Here is a 21,216-nt window from a genome sequence, read left to right on the forward strand (position 1 = left end):
TGGGAGTTCTGTTCACAAACAGGGCATATAAAGACACAAACTCAATTTACCTGACGAAGGAACAGCACTCCGAAAGCTAGTGGCTTTTGCTACCAAATAAACCTGTTGGACTTTAACCTGGTGTTGTGAGACTTCTTACTATATCTGGAAAACACAGTAGGTAACAAAGAACAAAGAAAATTACAGCACAGGAACAGGCCCTTCGGCCCTCCAAGCCTGCTGTCCATGCTGCCCAACTGAACTAAAACCTCATCCTTCTATTGCCATCCTATTCATGTGTTTGTCCAGATGTCCCTTAAAAGTCACTATCGTATCTGCTTCCATTACCTCCCCCGTTACCTCTACGCACCCACCACCCTCTGTGTAAAACATTTGCCTTGTACAGTTAAAAAAAAACTTGCCTCGTACATCTAAAAACTTGCCTCATACATCTCAAAAAATTTGCATCGTACATCTAAAAACTTGTCTCGTACATCTAAACCTAAACACAACAGTGCCAGCATAAACAATATTGTTTTTAAAAATCCATCTGGTCCTTATGCAATATCTTATGCATTCCACAGTCTTCTGGCTCCATTCTCTCTTGTATTGAAAATGTATTGAGTTTGATAATCATGGAATCATGGATATAGTGCAGTGCCGAAGGTGGCCATTTGGCATCAAATCTGCTCCAGCTCTTTTGAATATGGCTCCCATATCCCTGTAATTCTTCTCTCCTTCAATTGTTTATCCAACTTCCATTCTGAAGACTACTACTGAGTCTGTGATCTAACGGGCAGTGTATTCCAATCCTTACCACTCATTGCATAACAGTATCCCTCTGTCGCCTTTGGGTAGTTGGTGAATCAACTTAACTCCACGCTCTCAGTTTATTAAACCTTCAGCTATTATTTGGTTAATCAAAACCCTTCATGATTTTAAACAGTTCTATCAAATCTCCTCTTAAGCCTTCTCTGCTCTAAGGAGACCGCCCCGAGCTTCTACATAAGAACATAAGAACTAGGAGCAGGAATAGGCCATCTGGCCCCTCGAGCCTGCTCCGCCATTCAATAAGATCGTGGCTGATCTTTTTGTGGACTCAGCTCCACTTACCCGCCCACACACCATAACCCTTAATTCCTTTGCTGTTCAAAGATTTATCTATCCTTGCCTTAAAATCAAAAATTTATCTATCCTTGCCTTAAAAAGGACTCCACTCTTTCCACATAACTCTAATTCCTTATCCCTGGAAATATGCTAATAAATCTTGCTGTACTCTCATCTAAGCCTTGACATTCTTCCTACAGTGTGGTACACAGGATTAGACACAATACTTCAGCTGGGGACAATCCGGTGTTCAACGCAGGTTTAGCCTAACTTTCGGGAGGCACGGTGACACAGTGGTTATCACTGCTGCCTCACAGCACCAGGGACCCAGGTTCAATTCCCGGCCATGGGTGACCATGTGTGTGAAGTTTGCATGTTCTCCCCGTGACTGGTTGGGTTTCCTCCGGTTTCCTCCCACAGTCTGAAGATGTGCAGGTTGGCCATGCTAAATTGTCCCTTGGATTAGTGGGGTAAATATGTGGGGCTATGGGGACATAAATGCGTGAGGTTATGGGGCAGAGCCTGGGTGGGTTGCTCTGTTGAAGAGTCGATGCAGACTCAATGGGCTGAATGGCATCCTTTTGCACTGTAGGGATTCTAACTTCTTGGCTTTTTCCGACCTCTATTTAGAAAGTTCAGGATCCCAAATAGCCTTGTTGACTGCTTTGTTAACTTGACCTGTCACCCTCAAAGATCTGTCCACAAATACCCCTAGGTCTCTTATTGCATATTTCATCCTTGCTGCCAATATTTAACAGGGAGTCACTGTGCTGCCCTCACATTGCCCTAAAGGCTCCCAAAGCTCCGAGGATATAACCACTGCTCAGACCTCTCGGCCAGTGCTTCACTGGGGGCGTTGGGCGCAGAATGAAGTTCTTCCTCCAGGCGCTTCCTCTCTGCTTCCAGCCGTGTAAGCTCATCCTGTGAGCATTTCCGTAGTGTCACAAACTGCAGTTCCTTCAGGAGTTCTTCCTTCTCGTTGATCAGCATCAACCTGTCCCGCTCAACATCGAGCATCCCTGGCCAGGCCTCAGAGTCCAACTTTGACAATTCGATTTTTATATTTGCTATTCTGAAACACCGAAAAAAAATAATTCTCACAATCTGTCGTCTATTTTACATTTAAAAAGCAACAACTCATATTTGTGGCACTTCTGCACACACCCAAGTGGTGCAAGAAGGGTCGAGGAAGTGAAGCCCTAAGTGAGAATGTGCGTCTTTGGCCCCATGGACAGAGATAGAAAAAGTTAGTTAATAGACGAATGAAGACTGAGAACATAAATCTTTTTACACAATGGGCCTAAATACAGTAAACGGGAACACTCACATGTAAGTTTGGGATATTGGAATAATTTATTCTAGAATTTCTCAAAATACATCCGGAGTTAACATGTACAATTACTTATCATAGAATCATAGAATTTACGGCACGGAGACAGGGCCTTCGGCCCAAACAGATCCATGCTGACCAAAAAGCCCACTTAAGCTAATCCCATTTGCCTGCACTTGGCCCATATCCCTCTAAACCTTTCCCACACATATATCTGTCCAAATGCCTTTTAAATGTTGTCAATGTCCCTGCCTCAACCGCTTCCTCCAGCAGCTCAATGCACATACATTCCACCCTCTGTGTAAAAACGTTGCTCCTCAGGTTCCCATTAACTCTTTCTCCTCTTAACTTAAACCTATGCCCTCTAGTTCTCGATTCCCCAACCCTGGGAAAAAGACTGAGAGCATTCACCCTATTCATACCTCTCATGATCTCGTACACCTCTATAAGATCACCCCTCAGACTCCTACGCTCCAAAGAAAAATGTCCGAACCTGTCCAACCTCTCTCTATAACTCAGTCCCTCGAGTCCTGCAACATCCTTGTAAATCTCTTCTGCACTCTCTCCAGTTTAATAACATCTTTCCTATAGCAAGGCGACCAAAAGTGAACACAATACTCCAGGTGCGGTTTCACTAACGTCCTGTACAACTGCAACATAACTTCCCAACTGCTATACTCAATGCCCCAACTGATGAAGGCCAGCATGCTTGATTTGATTTATTACAGTCACATGTATTAGTACACAGTGAAAAGTATTGTTTCTTGTGCATGATAGGCAGAACATACCGTTCATGGAGTACATAGGGGAGAAGGAAAGGATACGGTGCAGAAGATAGTGTGACAGTTTTAAGAGTGCAGAATGGAAGTAAAATGGAAGAATGGAATTAGATGTATGCTGGGGACAGATCACAAGCAGTCACCCGCTCCTGCGCTATTTATTTTTACATTGACAGAGTCACGGGGTAATGGGTTAGTTTCCTACTAGTTTAGGGAGGGGCCAGAACTTCCCATGTTTGCGAGAATGGAGAACTTGGTGTTTAGCCAAAACATAATTCATTGCAGTGGTTTCAGAGACGGTATGTTCTATCTGTATAGTGCACAAGCAACAATACTTTTCACTGTGTTCTGATATATGTGACAACAATAAATCAAATCAAGTAATTGTTAACTCCTGATGTGGTTTGAGAAATTCCAGAGTAAATTATTCCAATATTACAAACTTACATGTGAGTGCTCCCTTTTACTGTATTGTGTAAGAAGACTTATGTCCTCAGCGGGTCCGGAGAATCCCAGCTGTGGGCGAGGTGGGAGAATTCCCGCCAGGGTGTTCTTGCCATCTGTGATGTTAAAATTGCTGTTAGCCAGTTCGGGACAGGAAAACAGAGGGTGAGCTCCCTCTGCTTCTAATTTTAACCACCCAAACAGGTGTGAGCAGGAGGGGCAGACCCTTAAAATATAACCCAATAGGAAATGGTTCCCCGAAGCATTTCAACAGAAAGCAACAAATTGAAATAACTGTCATTTTAAATAAGATAGAATCTAATAGATAAGCAAGGCGGTACGGTGGTACTACTGCCTCACAGCGCCAGGGGCCTGGGTTCAATTCTGGCTTTGGGTGACTGTCTGTGTGTGGAGTTTGCATGTTCTCCCCGTGTCGGCGTCAGTTTCCTCCGGGTGCTCCGGTTTCCTCCCACAGTTCAAAGATGTGCGGGTTAGGTTGATTGGCCATAGTAAATCACCCCTTAGTGTCAATGGGATTGGCAGGGTAAATGTGAGGGTTATGGGAAAAGGGCCTGGGAAGGATTATGGTTGGTGCAGACTCGATGGGCCAAATGGCCTCCTTCTGCACTGTAGGGATTCTATGATTCTTCTGTGATAAAAGGTGGGATTTTCCTCCTCATATGTGGCATGCTTCACACCGGCAGGAGGCGGTGTGCCGCTCGCTGATGACGGGATCTTATGGTCAATGGTATTTCCCACGAACGCACCCCTTGCCTCCAGGAAGCCTGCTGTGAGGTTGCATCATCGACGGGACCGTAAAGTCCTGCCAGCGTAAACGGCAGCAAGATTTCAGCAAAAATCCCTTGGCTTTCTATTCTTCAATATATATATATATAATTTATATTACATTTTACATTACGTTGTCTTTATATTTAACTCTTCTGCAGGTGTTGAGATTTTATTGCACAATGCAAATATATTCATACAGCAGTCAGAACTATAGGGTTATATCTGCTCCAGGTATAACTTGGAATTGAACAATCTGCCACAAATGTGTATCATCCTCTTTCACTTCAGATTATGTGATATGTTTCATCTAAAATGTTCAAGCCCATTCTGCAGTTGATGTACTTACAAGTTGACAGAAACATTAGGATTTATTGTAAAAATGCGCTTCCCCCTCTTTTTCCCACCCACTTGACAGTTCGAGTGGAGCACAAGACTTACCCACTGGTTTCCTGACCAAATCTGCCTAACTTCAATTTTAAATTACAGGTGGCAAGAACTTCCTGCCTAACCCAGCACGGTCCCCTTTAAATATGCAGAGTGGTTTCAATGATGTGCACAGCAATTTAGGGACTTGCGCTTATGCTCCTGACTCCCGTTCCATTGGAGCTGAGAATTGATGTTTCATTATTGGCACCTTCTCCTCCCCATCTTTTGAGTGTGAATGGGAAAAATGGAAATGGTTACTATTTTCAGATTCTGTCAATTTAATGACGCATGTGAGCTTCACCTTGAGTTGAAGGAATCCAATTCTCAGTGGCACAGTGTTTAGCACTGTTGTCTCACAGTGCCAGGGACCCGGCTTCAATTCCCGGCTTGGGTCACTGGCTGTACCGAGTCTGCACGTTCTCCCCGTGTCTGCGTGGGTTTCTTCCGGGTGCTTCAATTTCCTCCCACCGTCCAAAAGATGTGCTGGTTAGGTGCATTGGCCACGCTAAATTTTCCCTCAGTATACCCAAACAGGCGCCAGGGTGTGGCAACTAGGGGATTTTCACAGTAACTTCATTGCAGTGTTAATGTAAGTCTGCTTGTGACTTATAAATAAACTTATCTCTGAGTGCGCAGATGTTCACAGATATAAGATGGGAAGAGAAAAGATCTTTGCCACACGGATATTTCTGGTGAGAGAATTTCTACAAACGACTGACAAAACTGCATAATTAATCAACCAAGAAATAATTACCTTCTCTTTGCTTCCTCGTACTGAAGACTCAATCTGACCTTCTCAGCCAGATTGGCTCTGCTTCTTGGGCCAAACTAGAAAGAAATTCATTCAAGTTAAAAGTTGGTAACATAATCTTAAGACCCTTTCTATCCTTAACATAATAATCTCTCAATACAACACCTCTCTGCTCAAATCCAAAGATGCGTGGATTAGCCATGCGAAATTGACCCTAATGTCAGGGGTATTAGCAGGGTAAACGTGTGGGGTTACGGGAATGGGGCATGGGTGGGATTGTGGTCAGTACAGGCTCGATGGGCCAAATGGCCTCCTTGTGTACTGCAGGGATTCTATGTAAATCGTTCGAAGACATGAACTTGGCTTATTTAAAGATTTACGGTAGAGATTTTTGTTTCAATCAAATTCAGGGAAGTAGATAAATATTAGAAATTGATTGGGTCGCTGGTTTGCAATACATATTGAATTTCATGTGTGTTCACTGACCTTCATCAGGGGGTCAGCAGAAACCCTGAAGAACGGAATGACTGTCTTAGTGTTCCTTCAGTGTTTTCTGCAGGAATTATGCAAACACACGTACAAAATCGGAGCAGGAGTAGGTCATTTGACCTCTGGAGCCTGCTCCATCATTTACTAAGATCATGGCTGATCTGATACCAACCTCAGCTCCACATTCCTGCCTACCCCCTATTACATTTCTCACTTGCTTATCAAGAATCTATCTGCCTCTGCTCTAAAAATATTCAAAGACTGCTTCCACTGCCTTTTAAGGAAGGGAATTCCAAAAATTTGCAACCCTCAGAGGAAAACATTCTCTCCATGCTCCCATGCCCCCTCCATTCCCTTTCATATCTCCCACCCACCCCGCCCCCCCCATATCCCTCTACCCTGATCTCCCTTTCAATACCCTATGCTCCCATACATCCTCCATATATATTCTTTCAGTCTCCACTATGTACAGAAGCAATGAGCCATTGTTAAATCTAACAAGTCTTTGCAATTCTCCTAATATGACACAATAAGCAAAGAGGCTTTGAAAATCTCCTTTGAAAACAAAACTGATCATATTATAAATTCAAAACGTGTCAATCACCACCACTTTTATATCAATGACAAAAAGCTTGAATCCATTGCACATCTCTTAATCGTGTGTAACTATACAGGCATTGAAAAAAAAGCTTTTCAAAGAAAGATCAGGTAATTACAAGGCAATAAAGACATCAGTCAGACAAAGCTCACACTCCTCTACTGCTCATGTCAATATTGCCTACAGAGTTGAGTCCATTAGCCATTCTTGGATCTCAGCCAAAAAATTCTAATGAAGCCATCTGGCAACTGTATCAACAGACACAGTTTGAACAGGTGAGCAGGCACCCGTTTTTATCAGATAGCCTCATTATAAATACTCCACTGAGCCCCAATGATGGCTAATTGACTCAGCTTTTGCAGGCAATGTTGACATTGGTTATAGGGGAGAGCTAGATTTGTTTGATTTATGTCTTTGTTACCTTGTAATAACTTGATCTTTCTTTGAAGAATTTAGTTTCAATGCCTGTGTACTTATCTGCATAAAATTAAGAGGTGGGAGTGGATTCAAGCTTTTTGTCATTGATACAGTGAATTTCTCTAGTTAATTGACAGTTGTAGAAGTTATGAGTTCCAAAGATAATGTTGAATGGCAGTTTTTTTTTTGGTTTCAAACTCAGGACTGGGGGTTGCCCTGTGGTTCACAACTCCTCTGAGGAGCCATGAACCATGTTTCCTACCAAAGCATGCATGTTCCATCAGAATCATGGGGTGGTTTGAATTGCTTACTTACGCAATAGAGCCAGTAAGGATGGATTTGGGTGGGGCGGGGGGGGGGGGGGAATATGTTTGCAGGCTCACTAGCATGGTGGCACAGTGGTTAGCACTGCTGCCTCACAGCGCCAGGGATCCGGGTTCCATTCCCGGTTTGGGTCACTGTCTGTGCGGAGTTTGCATATTCTCCCCGTGTCTGCGTGGGTTTCCTGCGGGTGCTCCTGTTTCCTCCCACAGTCCAAAAGACGTGCGGGTTAGGTTGATTGGCCATGTTAAATTCTCCCTCAGTGTACCCGAACAGGCGCCGGACTGTGGCGACTAGGGGATTTTTCACAGTAACTTCAGCGCAGTGTTAATGTAAGCCTACTTGGGACACTATTGAATAAATAAACTTTATTCATGGGGCCACATAGATGCAAGGGAGAAGGTGATAAATGCGACTGAGGTCAATCAGATCTGAAGCTGGTAAACATCACATGAAACTGTGAGTTCTTGCAAGGACTGGCCTTAAAGCGATTAAAAATTCTACTCGATTAGCATTCCACAGAACAAAACATCAGATCATGCCTCAAATCTAGTCCGTAAGCTGTTTACTCTGAAGCTTGACCTGCGCATGACTCGGATTTATCATCATATGTTTAAAATGCCATCAGCAAATGCTCCAGTGGTCAGATAGCAAGCTCTAATTGTAGTGAGGGCGCTAACATGACTTGAGGGAGCAAGTTGCTCAGAACTGCTTTCTGAAGAAGTTAATTTCATACATAATCGGATAACAAGTGAGGGGAAATTAGCTACTATCTGTAGCAAACATGTACCGTGCCAAATGGACTGGATTGTTAGCAGACTGCGCCTGTCACAAAAGATATATGCAAAACAAAAGTCCTCGGATGGCTGATGCCAGCATAGAATTCCAAAGGGGGCAGCAGCTCTCGAGTGGCTATTTTTCCCGTACAATCCTGGACTCCGAGTTGACAGGCATCGGAGCCCAGCCTGATCCTGTTCTCGTGCAGTGTATTGACTCTGCCACATTTTCCACTGGGGATCAGAGGAAAGGTATCAGGAGCAGGATCATTGGGTGATTTTGTCCCTCCCCCAGCCCAAGGGTATTGAGGTCAGTTCCAGTGTCCCCGGGTGCCTGAGATTAACTAACTCTCAGTGCAGACAAATCTCATGCTTTCCTGGCCTGTGTGGCTCAATTCCCAGAGTGCAGGTTCCAACTGAATTATTGTAGAATGATTGAATTTTACAGAACAGAAGGAGGCCATTCAGCCCATTGTGATTGTGCTGGCTTTCCCCTGCCCCATTCTCCACAGCTTTTATCCGCCATCCAGACAGAGCTGGTTGACTATAAATTCCCTCCAATTAAATATTGGGAAAACTGAAGACATTATCTTTCATTCCTGTTCTAAACTCTGCTGCTCAGTTTTTTACTTCACTCTTGGGACACGAGTGTCACTGGCTGGCCAGCATTTATTGCCCATCCTTGAGAGGTTGGTGGTGATAAATGCCTTCTTGACAACTCAGTGGCTTGCAAGGCCATTTCAGAGAACAGTTGAGAGTCACCCACATTGCTGTGGCTCTGGAGTCACATGTAGGCCAGACCAGGTAAAGGCGGTAGATTTCCTTCCCTAAAGGGCGGCACAGAGGCACAGTGGTTAGCACTGCTGTCTCACAGCGCTAGGGATCTAAGTTCGACTCTTGGCTTGGGTAACTGTCTGTGCGAAGTCTGCACATACTCCCTGTGTCTGTGTGGGTTTCCTCCGGGTGCTCCTGTTTCCTCCCACAGTCCGAAAGATGTGCTGGTTAGGTGCATTGGCTATGCTAAATTCTCCCTCAGTGTACCTGAACAGGCACCGGAGCGTGGCGACTAGGGGATTTTCACAGGAACTTCATTGCAGTGTTAATGTAAGCCTATTGTGACACTAATAAATAAACTTTAACCTAAAGGACATTAGTGAACCAGATGGATTTTTCCAACAATCGGCAATGGTTTCATGGTCATCAGTAGATTCTTAATTCCAGATCATTCTTGCTGAATTTAAATTCCACCATCTGTCTTAGCAGGATTTGAACCCAGGTCCCCTGAGTTTCTGGATTAATAGTCTAGTGACAACACCACTAGGCCATCTGACTCCATCCCTCTGCCTGCCAACTGTCTTAAGACTAAATCAGACTGTTTGCAAACTTGGGCCCTGATATTACCGACAAGTGCTAGGCTCGCAGAACAGCATTCTCCGTTGGCCTTGGGTGGGTGTGTCAGCAAAATTCCGGCCTTAATCTTGTATTTGACATTGAGATAATCTTCCAGCCACATATCTGCATCATCACTAAGACCGCTGCCCTAATTCACTCCCACCTCCGCTCATCTAGCACTGAAAGCCTCTTTCGTGGCTTTGTTCCCTCTCGACTTGACTATTCCGATTCATTCCTGGCTAGCCTCTCACATTCTACCCTCCACAAACCTCAGCCACCTTTGTCCTTACTTGCACCAAGTTGTGTTGATCCATCTTCCCTGTGCACGCTGATCTGTACTGACTCCCAGTCAGCAAGGCACGGATTTTATATTCTCAACCCTCTTTTCAAATGTCTCGTACCTCCTTATCTCTGTAAGTTCCCACCAGCCTCACATTCCTCCGAGATATCTGAGCTCATCCAATTCCAGCCCCTAGAGTCTCCACCACGGGTGCTCGTGCCTTCAGCTGCCTGGGACCCAAGTGGTTAAATTCTTTCCTCAACCCTCTCCCACTCTCGACCACATTGTCCTTTAAGATGCTCCTTAAAATCTGCTTTCTTTGACCAAACTTTCATCATCAGTGTTACGTGGTTGGCTGTCCAACTATGGTATATAATGAAGCACCTCGAGATGTTTTATTTGTTAAAAGCACAAAATAAATAAATGTTGTTGTTTCCCACATATTTACCCACTTCCAGTTTAAAATGACAATGGATTTGATTCGTGCCACTATTTCTGGAATGCCAATACATGGTCTAATAAAAGTCTAAAATAAAACCTGTCCAAACCTTAAAATTCTTTTGGAGACCATTAAATTATGCCTTCTATTAGCTAATGATTTACAGACCAGTACAAATCATAGAATCCCTACAGTACAGGAGGAGGCCATTTGGCCCATCAAGCCTGCACCGACAACAATCCCCCTCCAGGCCCTATCCCAGTAACCCCACATATCAACCCTGTTAATCCAGCTGACATTAAAAGGCAATTTAGCATGGCCAATCAACCTAACCCGCACATCTTTGCGCACAGGGCACTTTCTTCGAAGGACCTCCTCCCCTGCACCCCCATCCCTTCACTTCATTCCCACCTCTTAACCAGTTGGGTTAAAAAAATGGACTTCCCATTCCTACCCGCCTGTCCAAGGAAGCCCTATTATGATGTCTGCAACGTGGGTGGCACGGTGGCACAGTGGTTAGTACTGCTGCCTCACAGCACCAGGGACCCGGGTTCGATTCTCAGCTTGGGTCACTGTGTGTGTGGAGTTTGCCCATTCTCTCTGTGTCTGCGTGGGTTTCCTCCAGGTGCTCCGGTTCCCTCCCACAGTCTGAAAGACGTGCTGGTTAGGTGCATTGACCCAAACAGGCACCAGAGTGTGGTGACTAGGAGAATTTCACAGTAGCTTCATTGCAGTGTTAATGTAAGCCTTGACTATTAAATAAACTTTAATTTAATATTCTGATCAATTGGCATGAAAACAAGCTCAATTGTCCATTAATCATTTTTTATTCTATAACAGCCGATCATTTTATGGGGAAATGAGTCCGGGAGGGTAGGGAGGAAGGGGTGGGCTAGCCACCTGTCATATTTTACGTGCCCACCTGCTGTAAACATGCCCTTTGGGAGGGGTGGAGTGGGGGTATTAAATCCAGCCCTAGCTTTGTTCATAACTTTAATTTTATTGAAAAGGGACCCAGGTTCCTTACATTGTTCTTCATGAAATAAACTGACTACAATTGATCTGAGTGTTAAGGACAATACTCCATCCGATAGCAAGTATCAAGAGCACAGGTCTCTAACCGTTAGCAAACCTCGAACAACGAGTAACCACGAGACTGTTAATATTAGCTGAGAACAGCCCTCTTCTGCTCCACTAATCACTGTAATGCAGTCAAGTCCTAATAAACACCCTACCAACTATCCAAGAAATCCGCTGCTTGGCCCAGGCTTTCTATAAACTCCTGATAAAAAGATTTCCCTCTTGGCAAATCCGCATACCACAGGCAGCTGAAACCTTAGTTCAACAACTGAATCAACCACAAACACAAGTGTGCTTCGATTTTTACACACTGAAGTGAAATGCCCCTGAATAGGGCTGACAGTTTGCTCGACAGAGAGTCAGCACTGACAAGAGGGGCCAAATGGCCTCAATCTGTGCTGTTATGTCTCAAACTATATCACCATTTTTAAACAGTGCTTCTTCTGAAAGATTAGGTATGACAGGGTGCTATCAGGTGGCACAGTGGTTAGCACTGCTACCTCACCGTGCCAGGGACCCCCGGGTTCAGTGCCCGGCTTGGGTCACTGTCTGTGCGGAGTCTGCACGGTCTCCCCGTGTCTTTTTTAAAATTCATTTATGGGACATGGGCGTCGCTGGCTGGCCAGCATTTATTGCCCATCCCTAGTTGCCCGAGGGCAGTTGAGACTCAACCACATTGCTGTGGCTCTGGAGTCACATGTAGGCCAGACCAGGTAAGGAGAACAGATTTCCTTCCTTAAAGGACATGAGTGAACCAGATGGGTTTTTCGGACAATCGACAATGGGTTTCATGGTCATGAGTAGATTCTTAATTCCAGATTTCTTTTATTTAATTCAAATTCCACCACCTGTCGTGGGGGGATTCAAACCCGGGTCCCCAGAACATTAGCTGAGTTTTTGGATTAATAGTCTAATGATAATATCACGAGGCCATCACCTTCCCTTTTGCATGGGTTTTCTCCGGGTGCTCTGGTTTCCTCCCACAGTTCGAAAGACGTGCTGGTTAAATGCACTGGCCTTGCTAAATTCTCCCTCAGTGTACCCGAACGGGCACCGGAGTGTGGCAACCAGAGGATTTTCACAGCAACTTCATTGCAGTGTTAATGTAAGCCTACTGTGACACTAATAAATAAACTTTAAACCAATGAAGCTGCGAGGTCACCAGTTTATGAAGATGGCTGCTGCTTTTCAAATAGAAGACTCAAGGAAGAGATGCTGTGAAGTTCGCTGGAGAAATAAGTACTCACGTCGCCAGTGATGTCTGTCTGTGAGCCAGCGTCTAGACACTGCCTGGAGATGGAAAGTCGGGAATTGGCTGGATTAGAGTGCAAATCTGGCTCAAAGGTTCCTACTCTCTGGTTAGAATGGAATCGATCCTTCAGTTTGGCAAGACTCTGGGAATAGAATAAGAAAAGTAATTTTACTGCTTTATAAATGATCACAGCAGGCTACTGTTACGAACGCTAATCTTTACAACATGGTTATGTTTTAAAATGTCTCCTTTAACTTAAGGTGAAACCAAATGTTCTAGAAGATTGTTCAGAGACAGGCAGATGTGATCTGCTTGCTATGGGGAAAGAAACTCAAACAGGAACCTACTGAAATATCAAAAGACAGTTTCCAAATGTCTCTGTATACATTTAGGGTAAAAAGACAACTGTTTTGTGGAACACAAAGGGAGAGAGAGAAGCAGACAGAAAGACAGAGCCAAAGCAATTACTGCTGAACAGAGAAACAAAACAGCTACTGCTGTGAAGAGCAGAGAAGTCTGTGTTAACAAACAAGAAGGATTGGTCCTGTACTCATTGGAGTTTAGAAGGATGAGGGGTGATCTTATAGAGACATATAAGATAATGAAGGGGCTAGACAGGGTAGAGGCAGAGAGATTCTTTCCACTTAGAAAGGAAACAAGAACTAGAGGCCACAGCCTCAAAATAAGGGGGAGCCAGTTTAGAACAGAGCTGAGGACGAACTTCTTCTCTCAGAGGGTAGTGAATCTCTGGAATTCTCTGCCCATTGAAGCAGTAGAGGCTACCTCGTTAAATATGTTTAAGTCACAGCTAGATAGATTTCTGATCAATAAGGGAATTAAGGGTTATGGGGAGCGGGTGGGTAAGTGGAACCAATATCAGATCAGCCATGATCTTATTGAATGGCGGGGCAGACTCGAGGGGCTAGATGGCCTAATCCTGCTCCTATTTCTTATGTTCTTATGTAAGGATGGTTGCGGATGTTGGCTTTCTATCCAAAAGGAAGGGGTCAGAACCAACAGGACCTTTGAAGATTTAAGGATCAAGGAGTCACCAGGGTGGGCCTCGCTGGTAGAAGGTGGATCCGGAAGGTGACGGCTGAGTGAAATTACTTTTAGAGGATGCTGGAATTTGTGATCAAGCACGACAGGGTGAAGTGAGCCTGCTGGAGAACTGGGAGTAACTTTGGACTTGTTCTCGCAATGCTACGCATCTGCCAGAAGTGTGATGCGCAGCAAAAAAGGATTAGAAGATGTATCTGGATTGTGTTAATTAATTAATGCAAAAGTACCTGCTTTTAGTTTGGTGTATTAGTTGTCTGTTTTGGGGGTGATTCTCCCATTCCGCTGCACTGATTTTCTTGCACAGTGGGCCGGGAGAATTGCGCAGGGGGCGATTCACGGGATTCCCATGAGCGTTCGCGCCCCACTATCATCTCCCAGCGCTGTATTTCCAACGCGGTCTGCTCCGTGCCGGAAATCGGTGGGGTTAGCATAATGATATTTTACATATCATTTAAATGCTATTAGCCGACCTGGGACTGAATTCTCTGGGCCCCCTCGCCTCTCCCACCCCGCCAGAGTGTTTCACTCTAGCGGGGTTTAGAGTAGCTCCCCACTTTCAGGGAGCTAGCAGTCCGACCCTGCTGGAGTGAAGAAGGGGCAATCAGGGCCACCCAGGGGTTGGTGGTGGGGGGAGTGCCCCCTGGGCATTGGCACCCTGGCAGTGCAAGTCTGTGCCCCTGGCACTGCCCAAGGGGCAAAGTGCCAATGCCCACCAAGCAGTGCCAAGGGGGCAGGGCCTAGGAGGCGAGGCCTTTTGGGGGCTGGGCCTAGGGGGCGATCGGTAGGTGTGGGGGGGGTCCCGCTGCCACTCTGCATTGAGAGTGCATTCTCCCATTCCGCTGCACTAATTTTCTAGCACAGTGGGCCGGGAGAATTGCGCAGGGGGCGATTCACGGGATTCCCATGAGCGTTTGCGCCCTACTATCATCTCCCAGTGCTGTATTTCCAACGCGGTCTGCTCCGCGCAGGAGGGAGGCCAGCGATCAGGACGGACTGGGGGATGGGGGAAGGGTGGGTATGACACTACTGGGGAGGAAGGGGCTGGAGATCGGGGGTGAGGTCGCAATCAGGCCATGGGGGTTTGGGGAGGCAGCACTGCGCGGGTCCCGGGCTGGCCAGAGATCGAGCTTAATCACTTTTTAAATGTTATTGGTCTCCAAGGGGATCATAACACTGTCAGAAAAGAGATGACGCTGGTGACCCATTCTACCAGCTCTCCGCCCCCAGTGGATGTCCTGGGTGTTGTTGAGTCTCCATCTCAGACAGCTCCAGCATGAGTATCTCACTGAAGATCAAGAAGTTTTTTCTCCTTGCCTGCTCCACTTTTCTCATGCCATCACTGTTGGACACCCTGAAAGGAAAGCCCCTGCGGGAGCCCCAAGCAAATGCTCGAGAAGTTCCCCACACAGCCCCAAGGGTCTCAGAAGCAACCTAAAGATTTGGAGGAATTGTTAGAATTTTCCACTTAAATGGTCTTTAGGGGACGTGAGACCTTCTGTCCAGCAACAGTAAAAAGGCTCCAAAGTTTCTAACCACTGGAACATATCGAATCCCTACAGTGCAGAAGGAGGCCATTCAGCCCATTGAGTCTGTATTGACTCTCCGAGTCAGGCCCACTCCCACCCTATCCCCATACTATCATATCTATGGAGATAAGGTGAGACATTTTCTCGTGGAGAGAAAGGGCGGAATTTTCCCGTCCCGCCCGCCTCGGGAATCGTAGCGGGCGGGACACAGACCATGCAGAGGTCCGTTGACCTTGGGTGGGATTTTCCAGCCTTGGGGGTGAGCGCGGCCTGAAAGTCCTGCCCAAAGTGTGTGATGTTCTTCTGTTGTTCAGGATAATCCTGGAGTAGTAGTTCATTTCGGCGATATGGAAGGAGCAATAGATAACTGTCAAAATATACGTGAAGATATGCTGAAGTAAAAGATGACAGTCAGCTGCTCGTAAATGTGAGGACACTGGACATAAATTTCAATTCACAAGTCTATTTAAAACGCTCTCTGATACCTGCATGAGATCCTGTTTCTCTTTTTCTCCTGTGCTAATGGCCTTCTTGATGGTTTTCAGCTCACTTAAGATGGCTTTGGCCTCTTTCAGTTCGTAACTGCTCTGTCCTCCAGACATCTTCCGATCAATTCTACAAGAGGATGAAGAGAGAGAGACTGATTGAAGCTTAGAAGAGTAGATCGACAAGGTGAGAAATCAAAAATTGCATTGCCTTGGTGCACCAGTTTAAGCACAATGAGTAATGCATTCATGCTACACTCTTGTCAACACTAATTTGGTGTGGTCATTAAACCATTTTTTTTATTCGTTCATGCGAAGTAGGTATCGCTGGCTGGGCATTTATTGCCCATCCCTGAAGGCAGGTAAGAGTCAACCTCATTGCTGTGGACCTGGAGTCACATGTAAACCACGACCAGGGACCGATTTCCTTCCCTAAAGGACATTAGTGAACCAGATGGGTTTTTTCCGACAATTGACTTCAGGGTCATCAGTAGATTGTTAATTCCAAATATTTTTTATTGAATTCAAATTCCACCACCTGCCGTTGCGAGATTCGAACCCAGGTGCCCAGAACATTAGCTAAGTTTCTGGATCAATAGTCTAGCGATAGTACCACTGGGCCATTGCCTCCCACCTAATATTTTGCAATGACCAAATGTTAGTGCTGCGATTAGTATGTCTTCATATAAATCACAGAATCCCTATGGTGCAGAAGGAGGCCATTCAGCCCATCAAGTCTGCATCGACCACAATCCCACCCAAGCCCAATTCCCGTAACCTCACATACTTACACCTGCTAATCCCCGACACTAGGGTCAATTTAGCAAGGCCAATCCACCTATCCTGCACATTTTTGGATTATTTGCAATAGTGTAATTAAGGAGGATATTTAAAGTGGAGGCCCTTTCTGAGGTAGCAGAATGTATGTTGCCATATTTGCTGATAGACAGCCCGCACAGATGGACAGTTGGCAAAAAGAAAATCGAGCAAATGGTGGAGGGATCTACAAACTCCTTGTTTCCTGTTACCTCAGGGATTTACACTCACTGAGCTTTAGAAACACGAGTAAGCTACTCATCCTCTCCAGCCTGCTCAATTAGATTAGATCACAGCTGATATGTTTCAATTAGTTCATGGCTGATCTGTTTCTTAGCTCCGTTTACCCACCTCAGTTCCAGATCTCTTTAATACCCCTTGCCTAATCAAAAGCTATCAATCATAGTTTGAGAGTTTCAACTCGACCCTCAGCCTCAACAGCTTTTCACAGAGAGAGAATTCCAGATTTTCACTATTCTTTGTGTGAAGAAATGCTCCCCGACATCATTGATGAATGGTCCAGTTCTAATGTTAACATTATCCCCCCAGATGAAATTGTTTCTTTCTGGATAGCTTATCAAACCTTTTAATAGAACATAGAACATAGAACATTACAGCGCAGAACAGGCCCTTCGGCCCACGATGTTGCACCGACCAGTTAAAAAAAAAAACTGTGACCCTCCAACCTAAACCAATTTCTTTTCGTCCATGAACCTATCTACGGATCTCTTAAACGCCCCCAAACTAGGCGCATTTACTACTGATGCTGGCAGGGCATTCCAATCCCTCACCACCCTCTGGGTAAAGAACCTACCCCTGACATCGGTTCTATAACTACCCCCCCTCAATTTAAAGCCATGCCCCCTCGTGCTGGATTTCTCCATCAGAGGAAAAAGGCTATCACTATCCACCCTATCTAAACCTCTAATCATCTTATATGTTTCAATAAGATCCCCTCTTAGCCGCCGCCTTTCCAGCGAAAACAATCCCAAATCCCTCAGCCTCTCCTCATAGGATCTCCCCTCCATACCAGGCAACATCCTGGTAAACCTCCTCTGCACCCTCTCCAAAGCCTCCACATCCTTCCTGTAATGTATAGAACAGTCTTTAAACACCTCAATAATATCATCCCCTAATCTTCTATACTTGAGGGAATACAAATCTGTTCTATCCAAACAAACAATTCTCATAACTTAAAACATTTTGGCCACAGTGTCAATCTAATGAATCTATGATGCACCTCTTCCAATATTTCCTGTTGTGAGGTTCTAATGTGGATTATCAAACCCATCTCGCTGCCCTGAGAAGTATTTCATTGAATGTGAAGCACTTTGGGATGTATCTGAGGGAAATAATAAGGCACTGGGGAAGTGCAGCTCCAACAACACTCAAGAAGCTTGACACCATCCAGGACAAAAAGCAGCCCGCTTGATTGGCACCCCATCCACAAACATTCATTCCCTCCACCACTGACACACAGTGGCAGCCTGTGCCATCTACAAGATGCATTGCCGTAACTCACCAAGGAACCTTGGACAGCACCTTCCAAACCCTCAGCCACTTCTAGAAGGACAAGGGCAGCAGACATTTGGGAACATCACCACCTGCAAGCTCCCCCCCAAACCATTTGCCCTGCTGACTTGGAATTATATTGCTGTTCCTTCACCAATGCTGGGTCAAAATCCTGGAACTCCCTCCCTAACAGCACTGTAGGTGTACCTACACCATAGAATTATAGAATCCCTACATTACAGAAGGAGGCCATTCGGCCCATCAAGTCTGCACTGAGCACAATTCCACCCAGACCCTATTCCCGTAACCCCACATATTTATCCTGCTAATCCCCTGGCACTAGGGTCAATTTAGCATGGCCAATCCACCTAACCCGCACATCTTTGGACTGTGGGAGGAAACCGGAGCTCCTGGAGGAAACCCACGCAGACACGGGGAGAATGTGCAAACTCCACGCAGACAGTGACCTGAGGCCAGCATTGAACCCGGGTCCCTGGCGCTGTGAGGCAGCAGTGCTAACCATTGTGCCACTGTGCTGCCCAAAGACTGCACATAGACTGCAGCGGTTCAAGAAGGCAGCTCACTAACAATTAGAGATATGCAGTAAGTGCTGGCCTAGTCAGTGATGCCCACATCCCGTAAATGAATTAAGAAGGAACTCGATAAATACAATTCTTTCTCTTTTTCCTGTTGAAGTATCATCCAGGATAACTCAGCTGCAGGCACCTAAACTTGAGTTAGAGAGTTCCTGCAATGACTTGTAATGTGAAGTCAATGTAGGTTGGGCAGGTTCTCTTTTTGGGTTTGTTTTGCACCAGTTCAAACTTCAGTAGCAATACTCAGTATACCTAGGACGAAGATCGGCAGCACGGTGGCACAATGGTTATCACTGCTGGCTCACAGCGCCAGGGAGCCAGGTTCAATTCCAGCCATGGGTGTCTATCTGTGTGGAGTCTGCACATTCTCCCCATGTCTGCATGGGTTTCCTCCCGGTGCTCTGGTTTCCTCCCACTGTCCAAAGATGTGCAGGTTAGGTTGATTGGCCATGCCCAATTGCCCCTTGGTGTTAGGGGGATTAGCAGGGTAAATATGTGGGGTTACGGGGATAGGGCCCGGGTGGGAATGTTGACAGTGCAGGCTCGATGTGCCAAATGGCCTCCTTCTACACTGTAGGGATTCTATGATCATTAACATGACATATACTGAAAGAATCTATGATGCCGTGTCACAGGTTGAAGGCATGAATCTCCTGAACTGAGTGAGGTATAATAATGCTTTCTGTGATGCAATGGCTTCCTCAAAACACTAACTGTTTCTGTCACTTTGAACACTTTCTCTTTTTTCTAACAATAAAAGGTATTGAGCTCACGGCCAGCTGCACAGATAACCCACTCACTATCCAACACTGTGAAAATGGCAGCAGAACATGGGGAGTCTCGCCCCATTCATTTCATTGTTTAACTCCTTCCAATTGCCACCCACCAGGGTTAATATCAAGGCCATTCTGTATGTGAGTGAGTGAGTGAGTGAGGAGTGAGTGAGGAGTGAATGAGTGGGTTAGCGAATGAGCGAGTGAGTGAGCAAGTGAGCAAGTGAGGTGAGCGAGTTAGCGAATGAGTCAGAGTGAGTGAGTGAGGAGTGAATGAATGGTGAGTGATTGAATGAGTGAAGAGTGAATGAGTGAGTTAGCAAATGAATGAGTGAGTGAGGAGTGTGAGTGAGTGAGGAGTGAAGGAGTGAGGAGTGAGGAGAAAAAAAAACCAGAGGGCATGGGTAAAGGGTGAAAGGAGAAAAGTTTAAAGGGAATATTAGGGGGGGCTTCTTCACGCAGAGAGTGGTGGGAGTGTGGAATGAGCTGCCGGATAAAGTGGTAAACTTTTAACATTTAAGAAAAACTTGGACGGGTTCATGGATGAGAGGGGTGTGGAGGGATATGGTTCAAGTGCAGGTCAGTGGGACTAGGCAAAAAATGGTTCGGCACAGACAAGAAGGGCCAAAAGGCCTGTTTCTGAGCTGTAATTTTCTATGGTTCTATGGAATGAGTGGTGAGCGAGTGAATGAGTGAGGAGTGAATGAGTGAGTTAATGAATGAGTGAGAGGAGTGAATGAGTGGGTGAGTGAGTGAGTGAGGGGTGAATGAGTGAGTGAGTTAGGAGTGAGTGAGTGAGTTAGCGAATGAGTGAGTGAGTGAGTGAGTGGTAAATCTATGGAACAACTCCCACAGGAGTTGTGGGAGGAGATAGTATTAATTGACTCAAATGTAGCTATCTTTCAGAAAAAATATTAGCTAGGGATACAGTGCATGAGCAATATATGAGCTGATGTATGGAATAATGAGAAGCAACTGGTGACTTTGACCAGTGGTACCCAACGTTCTTCACCAGAGGGAGGGGGTGGTTTCATTGCTCCATATCTGGGTCTTCTGTAGATTATGTGAGAAGAGATGGACAACGACGGTTAGTTAATAGCTCAATTCCTGTTGCATCATATGAATACCAAGATGTTAGAAGGAAAACTATTGTCAGACACTTACTGCCTTTTTGGGCTAGCAATTCCTATGTTCCTAACAGATGGAGAACTGCCCACTAGGGTGGTGTTTTGTCACAGGCTTTCACTGGGTAAGAAATCACTGTCTAATAACCTTGTAAAATCTTAAGATATTTATTGAATATTGCAGAAATCTTAGGGATCTTGCTGGATGAAAAAACACAGCACAGGTCAGTTATCTCTGCCAAGGATATGTCTCCAGCACATACAATCCCGATATGGTTATATCTCATAGCCTATATGTAAACCTGAGTAAAGTTTAAAAGGGGTTCCCTGAGAGAGAAAAAAGATGACTTTTGACAGGAAAGAGTTTGTCAAAGTGACTGCAACCAACCTCAGACAGAAGCTGACTGGAGAAGAACTTCCTATGACATTGGTAAGGAAGCAGAAAGGGGCTGCCACCACCAGCTGACGGCGACAAAGACCAACGCTCACTCTACATTAGTCGTCCTTTTGCCTTCCAGGACTGGTAAACTCACTCCCACCTGTCACATGTATGTTTCATTTTATGTCTTGTTAGTCCATGCATTGTATGGGTGGCACAGTGGTTAGCACCTCTGCTTCACAGCGCCGGTTGGTGCAGACTCGTAGAATCATAGAATCCCTACAGTGCAGAAGG

The 21,216-nt window shown here is 45.4% G+C and overlaps 1 protein-coding gene across 3 annotated transcripts in view; it reads right to left on the reverse strand.

The window, feature by feature from the left end:
- The window catches only part of LOC144495136 (protein WWC2-like), a 240,392-nt gene that overhangs the window by 59,470 nt on the left and 159,706 nt on the right, over nt 1-21,216 (reverse strand). For all 3 annotated transcript variants that reach the window (XM_078215083.1, XM_078215084.1, XM_078215085.1), the window contains exons 6-9: nt 15,723-15,852; nt 12,645-12,791; nt 5,609-5,682; nt 1,916-2,158 (exon numbers count right to left, since the gene is read on the reverse strand). In XM_078215083.1, coding sequence (XP_078071209.1) covers nt 1,916-2,158; nt 5,609-5,682; nt 12,645-12,791; nt 15,723-15,852 — 594 coding nt within the window. The remainder of the gene's footprint in view (nt 1-1,915; nt 2,159-5,608; nt 5,683-12,644; nt 12,792-15,722; nt 15,853-21,216) is intronic.

The sequence above is a fragment of the Mustelus asterias genome, chromosome 6, assembly GCF_964213995.1.
Source record: "Mustelus asterias chromosome 6, sMusAst1.hap1.1, whole genome shotgun sequence".
Taxonomy (NCBI): domain Eukaryota; kingdom Metazoa; phylum Chordata; class Chondrichthyes; order Carcharhiniformes; family Triakidae; genus Mustelus; species Mustelus asterias.